General features: G+C 45.6%; 1 protein-coding gene across 4 annotated transcripts in view; it reads left to right on the forward strand.

The window, feature by feature from the left end:
• The window catches only part of Prickle2 (prickle planar cell polarity protein 2), a 336,133-nt gene that overhangs the window by 289,165 nt on the left and 19,039 nt on the right, over positions 1 to 27,929 (forward strand). For all 4 annotated transcript variants that reach the window (XM_032906060.1, XM_032906061.1, XM_032906064.1 and 1 more), the window contains one exon: positions 3,162 to 4,037. In XM_032906060.1, coding sequence (XP_032761951.1) covers positions 3,162 to 4,037 — 876 coding nt within the window. The remainder of the gene's footprint in view (positions 1 to 3,161; positions 4,038 to 27,929) is intronic.

Consider the following 27,929-nt stretch of genomic DNA (forward strand, 5'->3'; position numbering starts at 1 on the left):
AAGGCTATTCTCTGCTACATATGCAGTTGGAGGCCTGGGTCAGTCCATGTATAATCTTTCGGTAGGGGTTTAGTCCCTGAAGCTCTGGTTGGTTGGCATTGTTGTTTTTATGGGGTTACAAGCTCCTTCAACTCTTTCAATACTTCCTCTAATTCCCCCCAAGGAGGTCCTAGACTCAGTTCGGTGGTTTGCTGCTAGCATTGACCTCTGTATTGGACATGCTCTGGATGTGTCTCTCAGGAGAGATCTATATCCAGTCCCTTTCAGCATGCATTTTTTAGCTTCATCAATCTTATTTAGTTTTGGTGACTGTATATATATGGGCCACATGTGGGTCAGGCTCTGAATGGCTATTCCTTGAGTTGCTGCTCTAAACTTTGCTTCCACATCCCCTCCATGGATATTTTCCCCCCTTTTAAGAAGGGGTGGGAGCATCTGCATTTTGGTCATCCTTCTTCTCGAGCTTCCTGTGGTCTGTGGATTGCATCTTGGGTAATTTAAGCTTTTTGGCTAATATCCACTTATCAATGAGTGCATACCAAGTGTGTTTTTATGTGATTGAGTAACCTCACTCAGGATGATATTTTCTAGTTCATTCCATTTGCCTATGAATTTCATGAAGTCATTGTTTTTGATAGCTGAGTAGTACTCCATTGTGTAGATGTACCACATTTCTTTTAATCCATTCCTCTGTTGAAGGGCATCTGGGTTCTTTCCAGCTTCTGGCTATTATAAATAAGGCTGTGACGAACATGGTGGAGCACGTGTCTTTTTTATATTTTGGAGCATCTTTTGGGTATATGCCCAGGAGAGGTATAGCTGGGTCCTCAGGTAGTGGAATGTCCAATTTTCTGAGGAACCTCCAGACTGATTTCCAGAGTGGTTGTACCAGTCTGCAATCTCACCAACAATGGAGGAGTGTTCCTCTTTCTCCGCATCCTCACTAGCATCTGCTGTCACCTGAGTTTTTGATCTTAGCCATTCTGACTGCTGTGAGGTGGAGTCTCAGGGTTGTTTTGATTTGCATTTCCCTTATGACTAAAGATGTTGAACATTTCTTTAGGTGCTTTTATGGCCATTTGATAATCCTCACCTGAGAATGTTTTGTTTAGCTCTGTACCCCATTTTTAATAGGGTCATTTGGCTCTCTGGAGTCTAACTTCTTGAATTCTTTGTATATTTTGGATATTAGCCCTCTATCAGATGTAGGATTGGTAAAGATCTTTTCCAAATCTTTTGGTTGCCGTTGTGTCCTCATGACAATATCTTTTGCTTTACAAAAGCTTTGCAGTTTTATGAGATCCCATTTGTCAATTCTTGATCTTAGAGCATAAGCCATTGGTGTTTTGTTCAGGAAATTTTCCCCAGTGCCCATGTGTTCAAGACTCGTCCCCACTTTTTCTTCTATTAGTTCAAGCATATTTTGGTTTGATGTGGAGGTCCTTGATCCACTTGGACTTAAGCTTTGTACAGATACATCATTCCCAAACTTATGGGACACAATGAAAGCGGTACTAAGAGGAAAAGTCATAGCTCTGAGTGCCTGCAAAAAGAAACAGGAGAGAGCATATGTCAGCAGCTTGACAGCACACCTTAAAGCTCTAGAACAAAAAGAAATAAATAAACACAAGAGGAGTAGAAGGCAGGAAATAATCAAACTCAGAACTGAAATCAACCAAGTAGAAATGAAAAGAATCAACAAAACCAGGAGCTGGTTCTTTGAGAAAATCAACAAGATAGATAAACCCTTAGCCAGACTAACCAGAAGTCACAGAGAGTGTATCCAAAATAACAAAATCAGAAATGAAAATGGAGACATAACCCAGGATAGCATAAATTATACTCAACTATAAAAGAACTTCTGGGGGAATCACCATCCCTGACTTCAAGCAGTATTACAGAGCAATAGTCATAAAAACTGTATGGTATTGGTACAGAGACAGGCAGGTAGATCAGTGGAACTGAATTGAAGACCCAGAAATGAACCCACACACCTATAGCCACTTAATCTTTGACAAAGGAGCTAAAACCAATGACCCTACTTCTTACTAGCATGCTAGGTGTTAGGAACTGGGCATAGAGTTTGAGGGAGAAATACTCACACTACAGCATCCAACAACAGGAGAGCTGTAGTATCCACCCTTTGATTGACAGTGAGTAGTGATAGAGTTCACCTATCTACCTACTATTAGTAGGGCAAAACCCCTATTACACAGGTCCTGGAGATACCTTGGAGACTTCTGACCTTGTCTCCATAGAACCTCACGTTCTATAAAAGACATAAGTAATAAACCTGGACATGCATATGATGGCATCATGTAAGGGAGTATAAATACTATTAGGAAAAGTGGAGGAGCAACCAAGCCTTCCGTCAGCTGTGGCCTAGAGTGCTCTTGAGACAGCTCATCAGATACCTGAGTAAAGAAGACAGACTGTTACAGTTGTTCAGAGTAATACTGCTAAGGACAGATTTGGTCTCTGATGCCTAATTATATTACCCTAGGCAAGTCATTAACATTCTGTGTCTCCATTTCCTCATCTGGAAAACAGAAATAATGGTAGGAACTCACCTCATATAATCGAGAGTTTTATCACATTAGTATTCTCAGAAATGGACTAGCTAACATGTTTGAGAGCAGAATTAGTTCAGCTTTTAGAACCTTGCATTCTATAACGAGGTACGTGAGGGATAGGATATAAGTCTAAACATGAAACTCATTTATATTTCCTATAGAGCTTATGCATATAAGCTCAAGATATTTTTATATGCCATCTTAAATACGTTTTATGTACGAAGCAGTTTTATTATATAGAATTTTCTGCTTGCAGCATCTTGTTGACACCAAAGTTTTGGCTTTTGAAGCATTTTGAGTTTGGATTTTTCGATTAGGGATGTTCAACTTCTGTTGCTATTTGGGGAAAATATATCTCTGGCAGAATTCAGGGCTAAGCTGTTCTGATCTAGATTCTCCATGCTGCTAGCAAAAGAAGTTGGGAAGTCTGCTGACTAGTAGACTATGCTGTAACAGGGTGTGGACACTGATTGGACTGGGCCTGATGGAGGAGCAACTGGCATAAGTGTCTTTCGTGGCGTGATGTTTCTTGTGGTATTATGGTGCTCAGTCAGTTCCTCAGCCTCCTTTCTGTCTCTTGCTTCCTAGGAATTGACCAAGGTCAAATGACCTATGACGGCCAACACTGGCATGCTACGGAGAACTGTTTCTGCTGTGCTCATTGTAAGAAGTCTCTCCTGGGGCGGCCATTCCTCCCGAAGCAAGGCCAGATATTCTGCTCACGGGCCTGTAGTGCTGGGGAGGACCCCAATGGCTCTGACTCATCTGATTCAGCCTTCCAGAATGCCAGAGCCAAGGAGTCTCGCCGCAGTGCCAAAATCGGCAAGAACAAGGGCAAAACAGAGGAAACCATGCTGAACCAGCACAGCCAGCTGCAGGTGAGTTCTAACCGGCTCTCAGCTGATGTGGACCCCCTGTCAGTGCAGATGGATCTCCTCAGCCTGTCCAGCCAGACGCCCAGCCTCAACCGGGACCCCATTTGGAGGAGCCGGGATGAGCCCTTCCATTACGGGAACAAGATGGAGCAGAACCAATCCCAGAGTCCTTTGCAGCTCCTCAGCCAGTGCAACATCAGAACGTCCTACAGTCCAGGAGGGCAGGCAGCAGGAGCCCAGCCTGACATGTGGGCCAAGCACTTCAGCAACCCCAAGAGAAGCTCATCGATGGCCCTGAAGGGACACGGTGGCAGCTTTATCCAGGAATGTCGTGAGGACTATTACCCAGGGAGGCTGATGTCCCAGGAGAGCTACAGCGATATGTCTAACCAAAGCTTTAGTGAAACCCGAGGCAGCATCCCAGTTCCCAAGTATGAGGAGGAGGAGGAGGAAGAAGAAGGTGGCATATCTACCCAGCAGTGCCGGCCCCGTCGTCCACTCAGCTCCCTGAAATACACAGAGGACATGACACCCACAGAACAGACTCCTCGTGGCTCTATGGAATCACTGGCCCTGTCAAATGCAACAGGTAGGCTGGTCTTGAATAATTCAGTATTCTTCTATACAATGGCCTCCTCCAACTGGCTGCTAAGGAAGGCCAACCCAAGTGTCAGATAGCTTCTGTCTTTAATGAAATATAGAGAAAGCCTGAGTCCAAAGTCTGAATGCCTGTAATATTTGGTGAGGTTTAAAAGTGGGCAAATACTACCAGTAGAAGGGGAGGAGCCAAGTGAGGAGTGGTATCTTCTCTGGGGTCTGGCTTCAGTTTGCCCCTGGGACTCTGGAGTTTATATAGCAAGTCAGTTTCTACTGGTGACATTCAGACTGATGTGTCATCCTACCATGCCCACCTTCATTGCCTTTGGATTACTAGAGAGAAGTAATGTGTATGTATGGGGGTAGAGGATATATAAGTTGAAGTTGTGGCCACGGGTCAGGAATCATGATGGCCAGCAGCATTCATGGGAAAAAATAACTGTAAGGTGGTAGTGGTGGTATTCACCACACAACTGGGAATGTAAGTGCTCCAGCCCGGTGTTGTTTGAGGAGCCCAGTTTCCAAGATATTCAAATAAATATGTAATATATTTACATATAGTATATATGTATATGTATATATGCACATACAGATGAGGAAGCGGACTGATTAAAATGGATAGGAGAGAGGTACACCATCTCAGGATACTGTCTCCAACAGTTTCTAGGTGGTTGTAGACATAAGACAGTTGCGTAAGATGACCATGGTTTTACCATCCAAATGCATGTTCTGTGTCCTTGCCTTATTAATCAGGGTGTGTAAACCAGCCAGAGTGCTGTTTAAGACTCAGCTGGTGAGTCACTTGTCGGGAGTGTTTCAGTCAAGCACAGTAGAGCCACGTGTTAGTCTGCAGCTTGATAAGAGTGCTCTAGGATGTACTGAATGTCTGCCCTTTAATAAAGGACCGGAGGTGTGGGTGTACCTTCACAGCAGGTCCCACACTCTACGATATGTATGGGATCTGCAACATTTTGACCTTGCAACATAATGACATCGAATATATCAAGCCACATTCATAGCTATCCTGGGGTTCATGAAGCCGTGTAGGCCATGAGTTAGGCATTCTTGGGCTGTGGATATAGGTGAAAAACTCTGTCAGTGCCGTCTGATGGGTCCAGCCCCAGCTAGCAGTTATCATAAACATGAATATTTTACTAATAATACACACAGTTCTTACCACGTGCCAACCGTACCACATGTCAGCCATTGTTCTGAGCATAACACAAATCTTAGCTATTAATTTAATTGTCACAACACTACAAAGGAAACATTATTTTTCTTATTTCTCAGTTGGAAAAATCAGGACCTGAAGGTTTGAGAATTGACCCGCTTTTTAAAATTAATTAAGTTTGCCCTTTGACAATTTCATACATGTCTATAGTGCATTCTGATTACGCTTGTGTCCCAATTTCTCATCACCCTCCCACTCCTGCTAACTTTCCTCCTCCCTATAGATCCCTTTCCATGTTTGCATCCTTTTGTTTTGCTCTGGGACCCACTGAGTGTTAACCAGGGTTGTCTGAGTGACCATGAGCATGGGACTGCCCAGTGGAACCTGGCAGGCACACAAGTAATAGATACATATCTGGGTAATAGGATACGTAGCTAGATATGACTCTCCATCCATCTAAACCCATCAGAGGCTGATAATTGATCAGGGAGGAGTAGGGCCTGCATGACCCCTCCCATCCAAGACTGGCTATTTGACCCAGGTGTTTTAAAGATGGGACAAGATGGTGCCCTTGACTTCAGAGCCATGCTTTTCCTTAATCCAGCTGCTGCTGCCACCATACTCGCCCCACTTGATTAGATCTTTCGTAGCGGTTAAAAACACAGATTTTCTTTTTTAAGATGCAGGATCCATTTAAACTCTCTCCTAGACAAACAAAAGCCTGATCAATGGGCTGTCTATACAGTGAGTTTTACCTTTTATCGCTCCTCAAATGCTTTTACTAACTGTGTTCCTACTTGTCCCAGAAAACAGAGCTCAGCTATTCTTACCCCCCACCCCACCACCACCCAGTGTTTCAGGTAGAAAAAAAGGGACTTTGGTGACTAAGCGTCTCCCTGACATTGTAGAAATAAGTACTTGGTGCAGTGAGGACTGCCTGGAGCACCCATGTCCTGTAGTTAGTTAAAAGGACAATAGGTGTATATGTCCTTCCACCTCTGAGTCTGGGTTTCTTAGGCAAGACCTCTAGAACCACTGGGACATGTGATTAAGATGGAGCTCTTCAGCCTCCTCCCCGGGCCCTCTGGAGCACAGCTCAACAGAGGTAGAGCCCAGGAATCTGTGTTTTTTTCCCCAGCTCCTTGCTGTTAGGATGTGTACCATTTGTCTTAGAACAAATGTTCTGGGTTTGTCTGTTGTGATGTGGTGGTCTCATATTAGGGGACCTTATGAGGAAATCAGAGTTCAAAAAATAGGAATCTGGAAGGAAAGAAAGAACAGTCTCCCCTCCTAAGAAAGAGGTAATGGGCTGGTTACCCCCATGATTCTCAGAGGATTATCAGTGGACAGGATCCCTCTGCCTCTGATTTCTGAGAGGAAACACTGAGCCATGCGTGAGGAGGCTGAGAACAGAGTTTCCAGATATCAGCACTGTTTAATATGGTAGCTAGTAGTCACCTGTAACTATTCAAATCACATTAAGATTAATTAGTAACATCACAGGCCATTGCTGTACAAATAAGATGTAAGTGTTGTATCAGTCAGGGTTCTCTTAAGGAGCAGAACTGACGCACGCACGCACGCACGCACGCACGCACGCACAAGGGAGGGTGTGAGGTCTTATTAGGCCGGCTTACAGGATGCAGTTCAGGTAGTCCAACCACGGTTGTCTCACATTGGAAAGGCCGAGAATCCAGTAGTTATTCAGTCCATGAGGCTGGATGTCTGAGCAGTCCCAACCTGGTGCTGAAGGCCTGGAGGATTCCTGGAGACCTGCTGGTTTTCAGTCTGCATTGCATTTCCAAAGACACTACTCACAACACTTGCAAAGGAATGTCATGGCGACAGGACCGGTGAACTAAAAGTGAGGCAAAGAGCAAAGCTTCCTTCTCCCATGTCCTCTCGTCCGAGCTTCCGCCAAAGCATGCCACCCAGATTTAGAGCGAGTCTCCCTACCTCAAATAATCTGATCAAGAAATCCCTCACAGGAGTGCTCAGCGGCTTGAGTTCATTCCAGGCTCGGTCAAGTTGACAGCCAAGATGAGCCATCACAAGTGCAGCAACAATGGGCTGCAATTTAAATTTCCTTTTCATTAATTTAAATTGCATTAGCTGCATGAGGCTCCTGCGGTCCTGCTAGATGAAAGGAGTGTGGTATGTGGGGATGGTGGGCTAATCCCACTGCCAGGCCCTGGGAGCTCTTACACAGGCCTTGGTCTTATGGATTTTCAACCACTGGTTTAAAATAGTAGGTTGGGAGTTATGGTTCTGATCGTAATTTCCTTCAAATAGTTTGTCTGTCTGTCTGTCTGTCTGTCTGTCTGTCTATCTATCTATCTATCTATCTATCTATCTATCTATCTATCTATCTATCTATTTTAGACAGGGCCTCGCGTATCCCAGGCTGACCTCAAACTCATTGTATAGCTATGAATGCTCTTCAGCTTCTGATCTCCTGCCTCCTGGTGCTCGAATCACAGGATTATGCTCCCATACTCAGTCTATGAGGTGCTAGGCACTGAACCGGGGGCTTTGGGAACACACTACCCACTGAGCTACATCTCCTATGCTCTCTAGGTTCAGATCTTCTTTTCACTTCTTTTTTAAAGGCGTGAATAGGGATTGAGCCCAGGGCCTCACGCCTGCACAGCAAGTACTCTACCGCTGAGCTGTGTCCGCCCGCTTTTCTTGTCCCTGATTATCTGAGGCAAGGTCTCACTCAGTTACCCAGGCAGGGTTTGATTCATAATCCTCCTGCCTTAGCCTCCTGAGCTGCTGGGATTGCAGGCTTCCACCACCACACCTAACTCCACATCCTTGCCCATGCATCCTGCAGTCTTAAGTCGCTAAACTCCCTAAGACTCTCCCCCCCTAGAAATTGGAATTTAATAACCATTCATACTTCCTTTGTGGCATTTTGGGAAAATTAAATTATAGGTGCAATTAAGTTCAAGAAACACATATGACCCTCTGCTCTGTAATGGTTTGTACTGTTCCTTTTCCTCCAAAACACATTGCATGATGACATAGTCACATTCCTTTCTTGGTGCCCACCAGTGTGTGGCTTTGCTGTTTGCAGAAATGTCCCTGTGACCTCATCTTTCCCCAAGAAGCAAGAGGCAATATATAAAATAGGGAATTAAAGAATGTATTTTTGTGCCCTTGATTTTTTCCATGGGACTATCAGACATGACAGCGAGGGTAGGACAACTATATATAGCTATTATTACATGCATACCTTCTGGTCCTCCCTGTAGCACAGCATAAGTGACTTTTACATCCTACCCTACATAGTCCTACACTGAAGATAAGGCTTTGAAAGATGAAGAGAGATGGCCTTCTCTTCGCTGATCCTCACTCATGCATTTGAAGTCTGCCAGAACATTTAGTAGTCTTTTGAGGAGACAATGATCTAAACCATTCATGTACTTTTAAGCCTTAGAGTCATAGACTTGAGTTACAGGTATAATTCACTAACCCCTTTGGTTATGCCTCTGAAGCTTGGTTCAAGATAATGGATTTATTTTTCCTTCTGAGGATGGTAACTCATGCTATTGAGCAAGCTCAGTGTTTAATCTGGCAGACAGCATGAGCCTTTGTGGACAACATTGTTCTTTAGAACAGATCTTTATAAAAGCTCAACTCAGCCACTTGCCAGCATCTGATCCGGGCCCTGGCACTGCCCAGATTGTTTAGAACTGGGAGTGTGCACGCCCTTCTCCATGGAAAACACAGTCCCTGCTGTCTGCTACCACTGGCTGACTCAGGAAAGCACGGCTACCACTGTGTAAACAGCAGTGTGAGCGTGTCAGGAAGCTCCTTAACCCTGCTCTGCCCAAATAGCATGTGAAGCTGCTCACAAATGATAATGGTGGTTGAAGCAGACCACTGACCACTGACACCTTCACATGCATCATATTTCTGAAAGCTTACAGCCCTCAAAACTAAGACACGTATCACAGCCATTTCGCAGATGAGACACCAGTGTTCATAGAAGTTGTCAATTGCTGACACTCAAGGCATAGACGAAGAGAAGTTTCCATTTCTTTCTTCTAAGTTCTAACGAGTGGCAAAGACTTGAACCCAGGTGTGCCAGGCTGCCCTGATCCATGTCCTCACAAGAAGGGCCATGATCACAGCCAGAGAGTTTGCACAGTGATTTTTATCTGAAGGAGCAAGGCCTCCCTTCCCTGCTGTAGCCTGTGTGTGTTGGGGGGGGGGGATGTGTGTATGTGTGTGTGTGTGTGCGTGCATGCGTGTGTATGTCTGACTCTGGTAATGAAGTGTAAGAGCACAAGCATGCAATAAAGCCAAGGTAGAGGGGTCAGCAATGATAGGCAAGGGAGACCAGGACAAATGGTCTGGGGGATTGGTGCCCAGGCAAGAATCACAGATGAGATCATGGAATAAGGTCATAGCTACAAGTTAGGGGTCAAGAGCTAAATTCTACATGGGGCCCATGTGTGTGGCAGAGAGGGAGTTGGATGGGAGAAGTCATCACCACGGACATCTATGGGCTGTGGAATGGTCCCCGTTGAAGGATCCTGACGAAGAAGAATATGACTGAGAATGGTCCTGAAGGAGTAGCCGCTTTTTGCAAGAGGTGGTTAGAGGAGCAAGGGCCCAGGCAAGTAGGACCATCCAGGTGCATGGAGTTGGGCAAATAGAACTTCTTCACCAACCCTCTCATTCATTTGGCATGTGTGGCTTGAGTGCCTGCTCTGTGAATTACAGCTGGCTGAAAGAGAGCACAGGCTATAAACAGTCTGCTGAAGTCACAGGCTAGGCTTGCTCCAGTGTCCTCAACTCTAAGTTGTAACATCAGGATTGCCATGAGAATTGAATTATTTCCTTTAGGAATCTAGCACAGCGCCCAGCACCCTGCAAGTGTCCAAAGGACATCAGTGGCTGCTAACATCCGTAGGGACAACTGCCTGTGCGAACTGATAAGGATGTGCTACTAAGCTAAAGTAATCCTGAACCTTCTCTGCCTGTATTCAAAATCTAGTGACGTGGAAATTAACTATTCAAATGAGCAGTGTAAAGTTACATGTGGTAAGCATGGGGCTGAAGAGGTACGCAGAGGAAGAATATTGATGTGGGTGGGCAATCAGGGAGGGCATGCTGAAAAACAGAGACAGTAAGGGAGGGGCTGTGAGCAGTGTGGTGGATAGCATGTGCAAAGGCCCTGTGGTCGAAGGATATGGAAAGAATACACTAAAGGAAAACATTGCGGCTGGGTGGGGCACAGTCATAAGCCTGATAAGAAGGGCAAGAGAAGGATTGGTCTGAGCCACTTGGGGCAAATTTAAGGGCATAGCCTTTCAAGGGCCATGGATAGCCCTTAAAATGGCATGTGAAGAAGGGAGCAAGGTGCCATCATCTGATCCACACTTTGACAAGATGGCCATAGCAGTTTTATGAGCATGTAACCAGCAAAGGGCCAGTGTGGCCTCGGAGGAAGCCCTAGGAGCCAGTCCAGACTACAGATATAAGCAGGGTAAAGTTCAAAAGAAGAGGAAGGCCAGGGCAGTGTGTTAGGAGAAAAAAAAATGGGCAAAGGTTTGCAGTGATGCAGGGAAAGGGTCCTGGAGCCAGAGGGAGATTGACTTGTGAAGCACTAGTACCCGGCGAGATTTGCGGCTTCATAACTGCTGACTTGTGCCGGCATCAGCAGAGAATGCTTATGTGGTTGGCCTGGCTCCAAAGCGAGACCTGAAGGGCTTCTTGTCGCATCCGTAGCACATTATGTCATTTGTACCCTTGGACAGGCTCATCTCCCCACCCAGAAAAGAGGCAGCTCAGTTGTTCAATGGGATAGTCAGGGTGGGGATTTGGGGGCATGGAGGGTGATTTTCTCAGTGTTGCTGACAAACTGGAGAAGTTGCAAACAACAGTTTCAGAGTCTGAAGCAACCATTGGCATAGCTCACGCTCCCAGGAATGTCTGAAATGCTTTTTAATCCTCATAATGAAAACGGTTCCACGGTGCACTTGAGGTGGAACATTTCCTCTGATCTGTATAACTGGGCTGTCTGTTCTCCAGCTCGCTTCCTTTATTTAAATAGTTAAGCAAAACCTCCTTAACTGGTTGGCACCGTTTGAGGGGCCACACCTCAGACATGCTCAAGAAATGTCTGGCCCTTTCTTTGTATTAATTTTCCATCTTGTTGTGGCTAAAGCAACTTAAAGGAGGAAGACTTTATCTTGGGTCACAGTTCCAGAGTATAGTCCAGCACGGTAGGGACATCATGACAGCTGGACTTCGTGATACCTGAAGCCCTGCCCATGATAGCTGAGCACACTGTGCCCATAGTCAGGAAGCAGAAGCAGGTGAATATTGGGGTTTGGTTTGCTTTCTCCTTTTTATTCAGCCCAGGACCCAAGCCCAGGAAATGGTGTTTAGAGTTGTACATTTAAAAACCTAGAACCCACTTGAGTACTATCCGTTGGCCCCAGGGTCAGCCCAGGACAGACTTGGGAAACACTTCAGGATTGCCATTGTACTGGCATTTGTAAGTATTACCAGTGGTCAGGGTCTGTACTGTATGTTTTCAAGTTCTTGGCCCCTTACTCTAGAATGAAATGAAAGTCCACACCGCTTATAAGACAGCAAGGTAGTTATTCAAAAGCAGAGCCACAGTACAGATTAGAAAGGAATAAATATGCCAGGTGTTGTAGCATAATCCCAGCACTCAAAAGGCAAAGGCAGGCGGATCTCTGTGAAAATGAATAATTATGTTGTCAGGATTGACAGTGGGCCCCATGAGGGAAGGGTACTCAAGGTACCTGGTTATTGTTTGAGGTTTCCTTTATGGGGTTCAGTAGATAGAGGTATTCAGTTTCTAGGGGTATAATTTGGATGGTTCTCTATTTGAGTCATAGACTGGATGGGTCCCTTCCCCATAGTTCCTGGTTTGTGTTCCAGGATGTGTTTGAATAGTAACAAGATGTGATCAAGGCATTGCATTATGTAATTTTTGCTCACTCCTCATGTCCTTTCCCATAATGCATCTGATTTCAATCATATGCCTGCCTGGTTATGCCTAAGCATAAAATGATAATTAGGAGACCCTTGACTTGAGGACCCCATTGCCCTTGTCATACACCCAAACTTCATCAGACTGGATGGGTCCCTTGCCCATAGGTCCCAGTTTGTGTTCCAGGTTGTGTCTGAATAGAAACGGGATGTGACCAAGGCATTTGCTATGGAAGTAACTTAGTCCCATTGTTTGAAGCAGGTATGAGACTCTATGCAAGTGGGGAACCCGAGCTGCCAACAAGTTGCTAGGTGTTTTGTTTGGAGAGGGATGTGTGCATAGCCCAAGCCAGGTTGCTAAGTTATGTAATAAGACGGTGACGGTAGGTGTCAGCAGCCCTATACCTTAGGATCCAGTAAGAGCTTGCTTTTTTCAGTAGTCCAGCCCCAAAGTCCAGAATTAAATATCATTGGCCTGACTTGGATCACTTAACAATTCTTATTGACCTCCATGGGCAGAAGGTATGAATCACATGACCAGTCCAGGACCAAGTAGTAAAGTCAACCCTTTATTACTGTAGGAGATGGAGTGTTATGCTACTTCCTTTTCTGCTGGTGTAACATAGCACCATGGTCAAGAGCATCTTATGGAAGAAACGGTTTATCTTGGCTTACGTTTCCAGAGGGATAGAGCTCATCCTGTGAGACGGTATGCTAACAGTCAGAGAAAGCATAGCAGAAGTGAGAATCTGGGTGAGCACATTCTTATCAGTATACCGGAAGTGGGGTGGAGGAGACAGGAAGTGAGACAAAGCTAAGCCCTCAAAGCCCACCCCAATGACATTATTCTTCCCTCTGAAGGTTCCATAACCCCCCCCCCAAGTAGTTCCACTAACTGGTAATCAAGTGTTCAAATACTGTGGGAGACATTTCTTATTCTCACTACCACAAGGATTCTCAAAAGGAAACTAGGTTGTGTATTTAGAGGGAAAGGTGAGACCAATGGCTTCTAATCTATTGTTTGTGTTCCTCCCCTCGGCGATTGTCCCTTTAAATTAACCCTATCCCCTTGGAGTCCCACCATCTGAATTTAATATCAAATGCTTTATTTTATATGACTGTTTTTTTTCCTAGAGGGGGAAAAAAAGCACTGGTTTGAGGGAGATGATCCTAAAGAGATCTTAATATAGGCTTCCAGAATGTTTAGTAGGGGGGATTGGATGGAGTCCAACCTCAGATTCGCTGATGTGACATGTCTGAGAGCATGCTTTCCCCTGAGGTAACTTCTTTTCAGTCCCCAAAGAAGCTGGGTTATCTCATTGGCATTTTAGGCTCTAAAATCATCCCTACACTCACATGCACACACGTGCGCACACACACACACTCATACACACTCTCTCACACACAGAGAGAGAGAGAGAGACAGAGAGAGACAGAGACAGAGAGAGAGAGGGGGGGGGAACGTGAGCGAGCAGTGCCAGTGACAACCAAATAAAAGCCATGGACAATCTGTTCCCGACTCTCCTTTCCAGGTCATTTCCTGGTATAGAGGAGAATAGGGGACAGAGCAAGTGAGAGAGGAAAGCAGCAATAGGCAGGGGAGGTGGAATCCAGTCCAGAGTGCTCAGCAGGCCGCTCCTGCATGCCATGCACGGTCTTGCTGACATTCTCTGGGTCTGGGGAAGTCCGTCCAGTATTTCAGTGTTTGCTAACTGTTAGGGAGGCACATTTATAAGCCTCTTTGGGGTATAGACCAGCGCATGGTCACCTGCAGCATCTCTTGCTCCCATTCTGGAACTAGTGCAAGACCTTCCAGTGGGTCTGTCCCGAGTCTCCATCTGTCCTCCCCCCTCCATCTTACAGAAAGTTTCTGATGTGATTCAACCCTAGGTCCAGCTTTGCGGAGTATACTTCCCTCCCTATGAGTGTGTGGAGGGCGTCTGTGTGTGTGTTTATGTGGGAGTGTGCTGGAGACTGACATTGGGTGTCTTCCATCTCTCCACCTCATGTTTTGAGAGAAAGTTGCTCACTCAACCTGGAGCTCATCCATTCAATGAGATTGGCTGACTAATGTGCTCCAGAGAGCCTTCTGTCTCTGATGCTACATCACTTCCACTACCCACCACCTACCCCATCACTACCCACCTCCTACCACCACCACAACCACCTACCACAACCACCACAACCACCTACACCATCACCCACCACCCACCACCATCACCCACCACAACCACCTACCAACATCACCCACCACAACCACCTACCACCATCACCAACCACAACCACCTATCACCCAAACTACCCATCCCCACCCACAACAACTACTCACTACTACAATCAACCACCAACACCAACACCAACACCCATCACCCAAATCGCCCACCACAACTACTCACCATTGCAACCACCCACCACCAGCACTACAACTACTATTTCTTCCTCTTCCTCCTCTTCCTCCTCTTCCTCCTCCTAGGACTGAAGTTCCAGAAGGACATCGCCACACTTGGCTCTTATGTGGTGCTAGGGATCTGAATTCACACCCTCACGCCTGCATGAGAAGCATTTCACTGATTAAACATTTCCTCAGCACTTCGGAGAATGTGTTTAATCCATGTAAATAACCAATCATTTACTCCATCCTTCAGAGGAAGCCAGAGATCCACATGCGTTATGTTCATCTGGATACTTGTCTGTCATGCAAACCCTGGGCATGATCTAAAACTCACAAACAGGATCTCTCATGGATCCAGTAGGGAAACTATATCTTAGCCTATGTCCAAGAGAACTCACTGAGTTTAAGGACCACCAGGTTATAGAAACCCAAGCCATCATTCACCATCCAGGTGAATGGACCTCCTACTAGTTCAGCTGGAATTAGAACTTTTATCTATGCCTCAGTGCCCTCTTTGCCCATCCTTAGCATCCCGCTGACACCAAAAACAATAAAATTTAAAAAAAATTAAAGTATATTTCAGAACTTCAGAGTATGGTGGTATGTAGCTGTGATCCCAGCAGTAGAAAAGTGGAGACAGGAGCCTGGACATTACTGGCCAGTCTAACCAACCAGTAAGCTCCAGATTCAGTGAGAAGTAGTATCTAAACTTAGAGGGAAGACACTGGACACTGACCTCCAGCCTTCACATGGATGTCGGTGCACACACAAACTCATAAACACAGGCACACACACCAAAACAATATGTTCAACTTCACATCACTCTTGGTGCAGTAAATGGCATCTCAGTGAGTAAAGAAAAGATTCATTGTCTATCACATGTGAATGACATGTTTCTTAAATACAATATATGGATTAATTACAAAAGAGTGTGGTAGCATGCCAGGAACATTTGATATCACCAAATAAATGCAACAGGAAGTGTGGATAGCATACTCTGACCTTGTAACAGGGTCCTCTTTGGTTCTAGAATCAAAGTAAAACTCAAAGTACCTGAGAGGAGAGGTTCGCAAGAGTTGAAAGCTAGTTCGTATGGGATTAGCTCATAGAGGGATGGGGTTTGGGAAGATATTATCTGGTAAAGTGCTTGACAGCATAAGGGCTGGCCAAGACCCCCAAACCCGTAGTTAAATGGGAGGTCAGTCATGGTTGTGTGTGCTTATAATCCCAGTGCTGGAGAGGCCTAGACAGGGAGATGCCCTTGGCTCGCAGGCTACCTAACATAGTATATCTGTTGAGCTCCAGGCCAGTAAGAGGTCTTGTCTCAAAAGATGGCCCCTGAAGAGCAACACCTGAGATTGTCCTCTTACCTCCACATGTATGTTCACATGTGTGAATGCACACCTGCATACCTGATGTGCACACACATTACCACCACACTACACTACACCAAATGACCACACAACATACCAGATGGAGGGGTAAATTCTCTTTCCCAGAGATGCACCATCTTCCATGGGCACTGGCCTGGTAGGAACAAGGTGGCCGAGGTCAGAGACTGCTGGAGAGAGGGCAAGCTTGCTGATACCCTGAGTAACACTACTGGGTGCTACTGCCTTCTAACAGACAGAGGCAACGAAGGCTTCCAGACATCGTATGGTGTGCAGAACAACAGCCAACCCCACATCTGCTGCCCCGAAGCATTTCCTGGCACCATGAGAAGTGCCAAGACAAAAAGACTAGACTAGCTATAAAGGAACCGCACTGAAAATCTCCATCCTTCCTCTAAGTCATTCTGGACCAACTCAGAGGATGGTGGCATGATGTGGTGTGAAGGAGCCTCCCAGGTGGCCAGTGGCATGAGCCCCGTTTCCTTCTTCATCTGTTCCACTTGGCTTGAGCATCCCCTTCCCATCTCCTCTCTAGCTCCGTGCTCCATACCCTCAAGCCTGCTGCTTGCTGGCCAAATGTAAATTCTGCCACCTGAGGCCACTGGGAGGCATGAGGTGATACATCTGAAGCCTTTCCTTGCTCAGGTGGCACCTGGCTGATGTCAATATGGAAGAGCTGTTATTACTTTTAGTGTCAGTCACCCCAGGTGCCCACCTCCTGCTACCTCGATTTAATATGTTTAACAAGAGAAGGAAGTTGAATGCAACTAAGGAACGCCATAATAGAAAAGTTAGAAGGCAAATGCCAGAATTAGTGAGTATGCGTGAGGTTTGGCCATCTGGAGATGTCAGTGGCCCAGACCTGTGTGAACTCTCTCACCAGGCAGCCCTGTTGTTTGGAGGTTTTGGAATTCTCTTTAGTGCAAGAGATGAGCCCTTCTCCACTGGATCTGCTTTCCTGGCTCCCCTGAGTCAGAAGAGGCTGCCAGAACCCAGGCCTAACTATGACCCCACCAGCCTCCCAGTAAGAATGGCTGTCATCTCACAGCTCCGGTTGCCTTACCACCACCACCATCACTACCGCCAGTATTAACTTTGCAGAGAATTCTCATTTGATACAGCTTAGAGAAATTAACTTCAGTTTATGAACAATAAACTGGCCTGGCTTAAGGGTAGGAAACCAGGAAGACAATGGAAACATCACAGCAATGGACATTTTTCTTGGAGATCATTTTCAGCTATAGAAGTGAACCTATCATGGCCCTAGGCAATGGGTCTGTTTCAGTAGCTGCACCATCTGTAGGGAGGCAACGGCATCATGTCCTGCTGCCACTGCCCTCCAGCTCCCTGTAATACAGCTCCTGTTATCTCTGAGCCGCTCAGCACCTGAGAACAGCAGGACTTCACTGAGTCCGATGCTCTTTCTCTTCACAGAAGTTAGGACTTCCCAAGAAGCAGACGGCTTCCACTATCTTTTCTGTCCTTTGAACCTGATTGTTGCAGGGATCATTTTGTAGCCAGGAATCCGTGTGACACACTTCCATCTGGCTCTATCGGATGGAGCCCATGAAGAGAGAGGACATATTTTATTCCAGCTGTCTTCTGAACCCTAAAACTCCAGGGAAAGAATTTCCAACACCTTTTGTGGTCTCAAAGACTCTCAACCCCACTCACTCCCATTATCTTCCCAGCTAAGCTTAGGGGCCACTCAGGAACATTCATGTGTAGACAGTATTTACTCTCAACCCAGACCCTAATATCGTGTATCTCATTTGCATAAATGACCTTAAGATGCCACATTCTCCAACACAGCATCTTTCCTCCCTCCTCAAACCTATTCTAAGGCACCAGCTTTCTGGTGTGCCTTGCTGGCAGGTCTGCTCACTAACCTACAGCAGCCTTAACAACTCTGCTTTATCTGTTTCCCAAACCAAAATCTGGTCCAAGATGTTTTTAGAAGGAGAAAAATTAGAGAGAATGAAAAGGTATCTTATGGAATTGTGGTGTTGAATTGTTCTGTTTTCATTTATTCAACAAATATTTATTGAGTGCCTACCATGTGTCAGGCCCCCTGCTAGTTGCCAACTACACACTAATGAATAAGTCTGATCTACTCCCAGTTCGGGTCAGGGCCCCAGCAGGAAACAGCTGCTGCACTCGAGGTAATTAAGAAAAGCTAGATGTAGACTCTGGACTGCAAATCTAGTCTCAAGTAGAAAAGTACCTGTAGCCTAGTGGGAAGAAGCCAGACCAGTAAGCCCTTGGCCTCTGGTCTTCCTCTCTCATCCTCTCCCATTGATCAGTCTAACCTGGAAGCCAGAGGGAAGGGAAGCACCAGTGCGGCTCTCAGGACAGAGGGCAGTAGAGAACTGGTTTGATATCTAACAGGGATGTGCAAGCACATAGAGAAACAAAGTACAAAGAAAGAAATGAGCCAGGTAAGAGAAGAAAATGTCAAGGTTCTGGGCTCCACAGAGAGTGGTCAGGCAAGCGTTCTGAAATGCAGAGGAGGCGGGAAAGGGGAGTGTGGTCACAGGTAGCGTGGGCAAAGTCCCTGGGCAAGAGAGCACTTGCCCGGTTCCAGGGGCTCACAGGAGCCCAGGGTGATGAGGGAACCTTGGAAGCGATGGCTTTATTTGGAATTGTAAAACACACCTCAGTGCCCGTTCAAACTTAGCCTCCCGCTGCTCCTCTGGCAGCACTGCCCTGCTCCTGTTTTCTTTAGTCAGGTGCATTAAAGTGGAAAGTCAGAGGACTTGCAGGGAAGGCTGAGAAAGCATATTTAAGACCATACGGAAGCAGTAATCAAAAATAGCACTTATGCTGGGTGAGGGAGAAGTTGCTATTTAAAGTGGAAACAAGAATTAAAAAAAACTATCTATGAACTCCTTCTGTGGGCATTTGTATTGATAAAGTTTACCTTTTTTAGGACTGCCTTCTGCTCTGGTTAGATCTGGATTTCATACACAGTTTATTCTCATTTTATCTCAGATAGCACCTTAGTCAAACAACTGATTTATAAATCGAACCAGAGCAAAAGCTTCCCTTTAGATGAACAGTAAGCTTTAAAAGCAAGCTAAACAGAAGTGTGGTTCACATAGTCCCACTATTTATCTTCTTCTCTTGCACAAACAAGCCAGTATTGGCTATGGACAGCCAGCTCCAAGCGCTTTGGACCTATCTATTTGTCTTTAAGAAGAAAGATTAAATAGTTGACATTTCCCTGTATATAGGGTTGCCATAGTTACAAGGCTTTCATCCATCTTTTAAAGTTCTGCATCCTTCTGCTTGTCTTAGATTCTTCTTTCTATGATTAAAAAAATATATACCCAGACAAAAGCAACTTAAGGGAAGAAGTCTTTATTTTGGCTCAAGGTATAGCCTGTTACAGTGGAGAGGTCAGACCAGCAAGCGTTTGAGGCACTGACTACATTGTATCCATGATTAGGAAGAGAGAGCAGCGGTGAGAGCATGCCAGCATTTGGCTTGCTTTCTCCACCTTTAGAGTCTCTCTCTTTTTAACGACTTAGCGTGAGATTCTCACATCCCCATCCTGAGTTTCTGACTCCTTCCACTCCCACTCCCTTGTCCACAGTGTCGCTTCTGTACATCCCCAAGGCAACCAAGATCTACTGTCATAAGTGGAGCTAACAGCTGGCAAGCCTTCTAAGTGGGACACTGTGTTAACTCCTACTGTATAATTATCCCAGTTAATTTTTGTAGCAATGCCAAGCAGTATATGTACACAGAACAGTCCTACAAGAATTGTCCAGCCCCAAATGTCAATAAAGATGAGGTCAGTACCCTGCCGCAGGCTGGGTGAGGCAGTGCATACCTTTAATCCCAGCATTCAGGGGGCAGGGATAGGTGGATCTCTGAGTGTAATGCCAGTTTGGTTTGCATGGCATGCTCCAGGCTATCAAGGGCTATATAATAATATTCTTCTCACAAAACTATCTTTTGGGGGAGGTCATATTGTGAAAAGGTAATATGGTGTCATAATACCAAGTAGGCTTTTTTTCTTTTTTCTTTTTAAATTGGATTCTTTTTTTATTTACATTTCAAATGCTATCTCCTTTCCTGGATTCTCCTGTGAAAACCACATCCCATCCCCTTCCCCCTGCTTCTATGAGGGTACTCCCTCACCCGCCCACCCACTCCCTCCCACCTCCCTGCCCTAACATTCCCCTACACTGGGGCATCCAGCCTTCAGCTGACCAAGGGCCTCTCCTCCCATAGATGCCAGAAAAGGCCATCCTCTGCTACATACCCAGTAGGCTTTTTAAAGTAGCCCTGGCTTTCCCATCACCCTGGTTCTCTTGTTTCACATGGAGAATGGTCCACAGTAGCCATCCTCTGGGTTCTGAAGACTGAGTTTATTGAGATCAAATAGGATGAAAAGAGCAAGCAGCAGGAAGATGGTAGTGCTTCTTATAAGACAGTTATTTACTGTATCCATTCCTCTGTTGAAGGGCATCTGGTTTCTTTCCAGCTTCTGCCTATTTCAAATAAGGCTGCTATGAACATAGTAGAGCATGTGTCTTTGATGTATGTTGGACCATCTTTTGGGTATATGCACAGGAGTGGTATAGCTGGGTCCTCAGTTAGTACTATGTCCAATTTTCTGAGGAACCTCCAGACTGACTTCCAGAGTGGTTGTACCAGCTTGCAATCCCACCGGATACAGAAGCTGTGGTACATTTACACTACTCAGCAATTAAAAACAATGACTTCGTGAAATTCTTAGGCAAATGGATGGAACTAGAAAATATCATCCTGAGTGAGGTAACCCAATCACAAAAGAACACATATGGTATGCACTTACTGATAAGTGGATATTACCCCAAAAGCTCAGAATACCCAAGATACAATCTACAGACCAGCTCAGGAAGAAGGAAGACCAAAGTGTAGATGCTTTAGACCTTCTTAGAAAGGGGAACAAAAATATCCACAGGAGGAGATACAGAGACAAAGTGTGGAGTAGAGACTGCCCTACCTGGGGGATCCATCCCATATATAGACACCAAACCCAGACAATATTGCAGATGCCAAGAAGTGCATGCTGACAGGAGCCTGATATAGCTGTCTCCTGAGAGGCTCTGCCAGAGCCTTACTGATACAGAGGCAGATGCTCACAGCCAACCACTGAACTGAGAATGGGGTCCCCAGTAGAGGAGTTAGAGAAAGGACTGAAGTAGCTGAAGGGACTTGCAACCCCATAAGAAGAACAACAATATCAACCAACTAGACACCCCCCCAGAGCTTCCAGGGACTAAACCACCATCCCAAGAGTACACAGGGATGGACCTATGGCTCCATCCGAATATCCAGCAGAGGATGGCCTTGGTAGCATCAATGGGAGGAGAAGCCCTTGGTCCTGTCAAGGCTTGATGCCCCCGTGTAGGGGAATGTCAGGGCGGGGAAGTGGAGGGAGTAGGTGGGTAGATGAAAGAGCTCCCTCATAGAAGCAGGGGGTTGGGGGATGGTATAGGGGTTTCTGGAGGAAAAACCAGGAAAGGGGATAACACTTAAAATGTAAATAAAAAATAATAAAAAGAAAAAGACAATTATTTGCTCTGTCACAGAACTGAGTGTGGACACCCCAGGGACCTAGCAGAATGTCTTCTCCTAGGTAGGTGAGATTTCTGATGCTCTGTTGCCACCACCGTGGAATTTGTATTCTGTGGGATCAACAGTAGCTGAGTCTTTTGCTTTGGAAAGGTATCTGGGAATGATTTACCTCCCAGCTGTGTTCAAGGACACAAGGCTTTCAAGCCTGTGGTATATTCACTCTTGAACTGTTTTGCTTGAACTGTGTCTCCTTTTCCTTCTCATAGGGCTGGGGCAGCACATCCTGGACATGGTGTCTTGGAGGACACTCTAAACATGTTTGGGTCTGAAGTATGTCAGCCCTACCTCCAAATACAGCCCTCTCAGTGAACTTAAACAGCACAGGACGGTTTGTTGACATAGTGATGGGGGACAGTTTGGTCATTCATGTCTGGCTTTGTGAATCCTGACATTAGACATTGTCATAGCAGCAGCAGGTAGACCCTGCCTTCAGAAGTGTCTCTGCCAGCACAGATGTTCCAGGTCTGTTTTGCATCAGCAGCAATTATGGGTGTGCGTCAGGCAAATCTATCATAGGTGGTCTTAGTTCAGGCTAACCCTTTCTACAGCTTGAGTGCTGCTTTTCTCTTCCTCCACCACCTCACTGTTAGCAGACTGTGAGCTCTTCTCCCTATGGTAACAGACCTATTGCTGTGAAAAGGAGAAAAATGAACTTTTATAATCCTCTAAGCTATGAGGATCATCTCCACCAACCCCATACTCTTTCCAGTTTAATCCCTGCCTACTGCCTGAAGAGGAACTCCACTAGGAAGAGCAGAATATGAGGGCACAACTTGCTGTCCTAGCTCTCAGGAGGCTGAAACAGGAAGATTATGTTTGAGGCTATCCTGGGCTATATGATGAGCCCCTGTTTCAATTTAAAAGAAGGAAGAGGAGGAGGACCATCTGAGGCTGTTTGATTTAGGGAGCTAAAATCATAAACTAAGACTATGAGAGAAAATAAATTGTGCAGAGCGGTGGTCTAGAGGAGCTTACCAAGCAGAGAGAGTAGTGACAGAGGGTACCACAGGCTGATCACTGAGGTCTCAGGAAGAGCATGAGCAGCTCCAAGATGGCTATTTGGTTCCATCATGCCTTGGAGGCAGCTAGTTACTGCAGCCTTCTTCTGCCTTAGCCCAAGACTTGAATGAACCTGGTTGTTCAGCCTGGGTCACTCAGCTTAGACTCGGATTGCTCTTTTAAAAAGAGAGAATAACAGTATCTACTACTCTTGAATTCAAATGAGGTTAGAAGTGGAAACTTGTGGTGAGCATTTAGGAGGCAGAGACCTCCTAGAGAGCTTTGTAGCTAGCCCACATCCTGTTCACTCTCTGCTCCATGAGTGTGGATACCAGCCTCCTGCCCCTGCCACCATGTCCTTCCTTGCCTGCTGCTATGTCTTCCCCACCATGATGGACTGTATCTTCCTGAAGCTGTGAGGCAAAATACACCGTTCCTCCCTTAAGTTCATCTGTGTTTTGTCATAATAATAACAAGGTAACTAAAAGAACAGGAATTACACAGGGGTTTTTGGTTTAGTTTGGTTGGGGTTTTGTTTGCTTGCTTGCTTGTTTTTGTTTTTGTTTTGTGCTTTTGAGTTTTGAGGGTTTTTTGGCTTTTGGTTTTCTTCTTCTATTCCAGCTGCTTAAGCAATGACACACAGTGGGCATTTAATGAAATTATTCCTTTTTGGCATTCATAAACGATTTGGTAAATGAATAGTCTCTCTTTTACAGAGACATGAAGGGGCTTAGGCTAAGGAATATGCTCACGATCACATGACTAAAAGGAGGAAGAGGCCTTAGCAGCTACAGTAAACTTCATCGAGCACTGTTTCACCAATGGCAATGACCTCACACGACTCTGCAAACTAGTTGAGAGTTTCATTAGAGTTCAGAGTGATGAGGTTGAAGTCCAGGTGGAGTTAGAATGGTTGAGATCCCTACAAGATCTGAAACCACCTGGCATCTCATACCTCCCTAAGAATCCAGATATGTACAGTAGTTAAAACAAATAAAAACTCTAACTAGCATCCCTCAAGACTCGGAGAATGAATGAGTAGGAAGGGGCGTTTACTTCTGCCAAACCTTGCTTACAGCTCTCTTGGAAGTGACAGACCTGGTCCCAAACAAATATGCTTGTCCTCTATTCAAAGTCAACACCAGAAAAAGACCTTCCTGTTCTCTTAGACGGTAGGTCAAAGTGAAAGAGATAGGCCTCCAACTGTTTCACATACAATTTTATTATTTTCCCTAATAACAAAAATGTTGTTTATAAATACATATTTTATAAATTGAAATGTTCCCATAATCTCCCTCCCCAACCTACTATTCTGTTGGCATTTGTTTCTAGGCATTTGCTGACAGATACGTAGCTAGAAACAATAAAAAGCTCTTAACATTTTATAATCTGTGGGTTTCTTCTAAGTAGTCTAGACTTTGTTTATCTTTGTTCACTGGTGCACAGGCTCTAAGACATCTGAAGCTGTTAGGTATTTCATTTGCCCTAGCTCTTTTCTTTAAATTTTATTTATTTTTACTTTATGAATATGAATGTTTTGTTTGCTGTATGTCTTTGTACAATGTGCATGCTGTATGCAAAAATTGCAGAAGAGAATAACAGATCCCCTGGAGCTGGAATCATAGAAGGTTGTTAGCCACAACATGTAGATGCTAAGAAGAGAACCCAGGTCCTCTACAAGAACCCATCCCATATTGCTGGACTTTTAGATCCTCCCTCATCCTAGTTTTTACTGCCTCAGTTTGTGTTGAAATATTCTTCTGACTTGTATTTGCATGCTAACAAATATATGTCTTTGTTATAAATCCCTAGGAGTGGGACTGCTGAGCTAAGACATGTGTGTGTTATAAATTCATATGAATATAGTAACCAAGCCAGTCTTCTAGCTACCGTATCAGTTGCTCATCATTGAAGAAGTAGGAGCTCAAAGTTGGATGCTACATGGAACCTATACTTGCTTCAGGATAGGAGCTGCACTGGCATAGTGGACTAGTATTTTCAGACTCTATGTGCTCGGCAGAGAAGAGCTCAGACAGCCCATGCTGGAGGCAGATCAACTCCTCTCTCTGCCAGATCTCTAAAACCCTAGTCGAGCACCAGCCATCTGAATGGTTTCCAGGGAACTGGTTTGCCATCTACTCCGCTGAGTCCATTCTTGGTAGGTTGGTGCAGGGACTACATTTAGTTACAGGAGCAGGGAAATTAAGTCATCAGTCCTCACCAGCCAGGATCGGGCAGGAGAGGTGGCACAAATTGTCCTGGAAATCCTCTCTCCAACAGCAGCCCTTGGGTTTGCCAGTCCTACCTTGCTTGGTGCCAGAAAGGCCAAGTGACCTAACAGGCACTGTTCCCAGCTCTGAAACCTGTGGTTGCCCACAAGTACAGAACCTAGTTCAGATACCCTGGATATCTTTCCATACCTAAAGTATATGGAAGTGGTAGTTCGAGTGGCTAAGGGCATAGGAGTCAACTGGAGAACTTATGGAAGCTGCACATACTTGAGTGACACTCCTGACTGTAGATTTGGGACCAGACCCTGGAACCCATATGATTTGCACCCCTGTGCTGCTGACGCTGACCATTGGGCTATACATTTACACACTGGAGGAGCAAAGGGTAGGTATTACGCCCACATGAGATGCAGTGATGGGTTTGAATTGACGAAAAACAATAAACTTTTCTCATCCTTTCTCCCCTCCGGTTACAAACAACTTACTCAAACATTTCCCAGCTATCTTTAGTTCTTGTGTCTTCCCTACCTGGTGACTACCATACTCACCTTTCCTCTGAAGACAGACTCTGCCAACTGCCTTTTGCTGGGGTCATGTGCCTTCCAAAGCTCCTTCAGTAGGAATCCACACGGGCCGAAGGAGGAGGGTACGGTCCCCAGCCTAGACACACCATCTAATAGAAATCCCTTGCTATCAGAGAGGAGAAACCATGAAATGCTCTGATTTAAAAAAAAAAAAATCAGGTTTGGCAGGGGAGGAATTTATTTGGGGACTCGTCCATGGGTGTTTGGCAGCAGAGTGACCACCTGCTTTCCAAGCCAGGTGCTTTCCCACACCCGGGGAAGCCTAGCAAACAGTAAACAGACAACACATGGAATTGCCCAATGCAAAGATCTAAGGAAGTTGGCTAGAATACAGTCAACCTACTGGGTGGGGCTGCAGGGAAGCCACATGACAGAGACAGGCAAAACCCTCACCAACCCTGTAGGGGAATATCAATTTAAGAAACAGAATTTGTGACCAAAAAAAAAAAAAATCTACCATTTAACAAAATAGATAGTGAGTTTTTCTAGGTGGGCCCTGCTTCCTGTTTTCTCCCCTGGCTTAGACTGCAGCTGCTGTACAGCCAGCCACCCCCCTGCACCTCTTCCCACTCCTCCCTCTCCGTTTGCCTTGTCTTCACTTCCATGGCGGACTGTATTCCCTTGAACTGTGAACCGAAATGAACATTTTCCCCCTTAAGCTGCTCCTTGTCAGGTGTTTTGGTCACAGACAAGGAAAGTAAAAAGTGCACCCGTGTCTGAGAGGTCCGGTGAAAATTTTCACAAGTTTGTTGCTCTCACAGAAACTCTTTTCAACATAATCCTGAGAGGGGAACGCCATCAAAAAACTCCTTAACTCACAGCTGCTTCCATGGGAAGGTTTTCAAGGAGGGAGAAGAAAGATTTGAGAGCCCGGGGAACTCTGTGTGGTTGTACTTCCTATCAGGGAGTAGCTGTTTATTCTGTCCATGTGGTGGTCGAACCTCACCAAAGCCAAATCGCTGGAGGGAGCCCGGGAAATGGCGCAAGCACTGCTGGGAACTGGAGAACGTGAGCAGGGAAAGATGTTTCTGTGACCCAGTTTGACATCCTTACGCTGTTCTAGGAACCCAGTTCTAGCTTCCTTCATCACAGCAGAAGTAGAGCCTAGGTGGGTGATAGCTCCATAGCCATCAGTGTGAAGAAGAAAAGCGCAGAGCAAAGCCCTGCTCTATAGCCCGCCCCCATATGGTTCCCGGGATCCCTAGCCAGAACCTTGGGGATTTCGTATGCCCAGAAAAAAGCATCTCAGTTGGTCACCAAAACGCACAGCTTCTTAGGAGTGGTACTTGACTTTGGTCTCATACTCAGACTCTTGTATTTTCAAATACGGTCTATGGGACTATCAGGATGGCTCAGCTGGCGAAGGAAACTGCTGACAACCTGAGTTTAACCTCTAGAACACACATGGTAGAAGGAGAGATCAGCTCTTGCAAGTTGTCCTCTGACTTCCACATTCTAATACACACATGCATTCACACATGTATGCACATATATACATGCATGCGTACATACACATATACATACGTGAATGTAAAAATAATTGAAAAGCAAAACCCACTGGGGCACCTCCAACTATGTGGCTAACAGCAACTCTATTAGCATCTTCTAGGACATTGTCAGAAATTTAGAATATTGGATCCCACCTTAGACTTAGTGGACCTGCATGTGTTTTTAAGCAGGTCCCTGGGTGATTGGCAAGCCTGCTGAAGCTCTAAGTGAGCTGTCTTAGAAGAGCGGGAGATCAGTTCAGTCCCCGCCTCCACCACTGACCCCACCCTCACCGTGGCCTTGGGTATCGTGCTCATCTTTTTCTATTTTCAGCTCCTACTCTGCCGAGGGGAAGTGCGGCTGCTGGCATCTCCCGCACTACAGTCCGCCATGCGCCCTCGAAAGGATGAGCTCTGAAAAAGCTTAACTTTTATTTTTATATTCTACTGCTTGTGTTTCACAGCTCAGAGCCACGACTCTCCTGTTCCTGCCTCCCTTCTGCATCCCATTCACCAACGCATCGGAACTTTGTTTTTAATCGGGCCCATATCCTTCCTTCCATCTACCAATCTCTTAGAATATGCCATCCAGGCGTGTCTGTTATATCCCTGAGTTCACCTTTTAGCCAGTCTAGAGAAGCGGCTCCATCATAAATGCAGTCATGAGTGACACTCTGTCAGTCTCTAGCTCTGGAGAAGTAGGGTCGTGGTAGCAAAGATTCCAAGCCAACAAGGGAACATTGTGCACCGTCTCTTAGTCTGTGAACCGCTTTCACCCAGACAACTCTCCTCCTTTTCTAGATAGAAAGGCATATGCCTTATGGGGAAGGCAATAGGGTAGGCAGGCAAGTATGATAAATATGAGTTTGGCCAGGCAACTGACCACTGATGGCCAAGGCCCTGGAACATGCCAACTTAGAGCAAAAGGAGAATGGGGCTGTAGTTGAGTGGATGTGAAGTTCTTAGCTTTAATGAAACCCTGGCTTTTATCCCCTGCACTACAAGAAGTGTATTGCTTCC

Source organism: Rattus rattus, chromosome 6 (genome assembly GCF_011064425.1).
Source record: "Rattus rattus isolate New Zealand chromosome 6, Rrattus_CSIRO_v1, whole genome shotgun sequence".
NCBI lineage: Eukaryota > Metazoa > Chordata > Mammalia > Rodentia > Muridae > Rattus > Rattus rattus.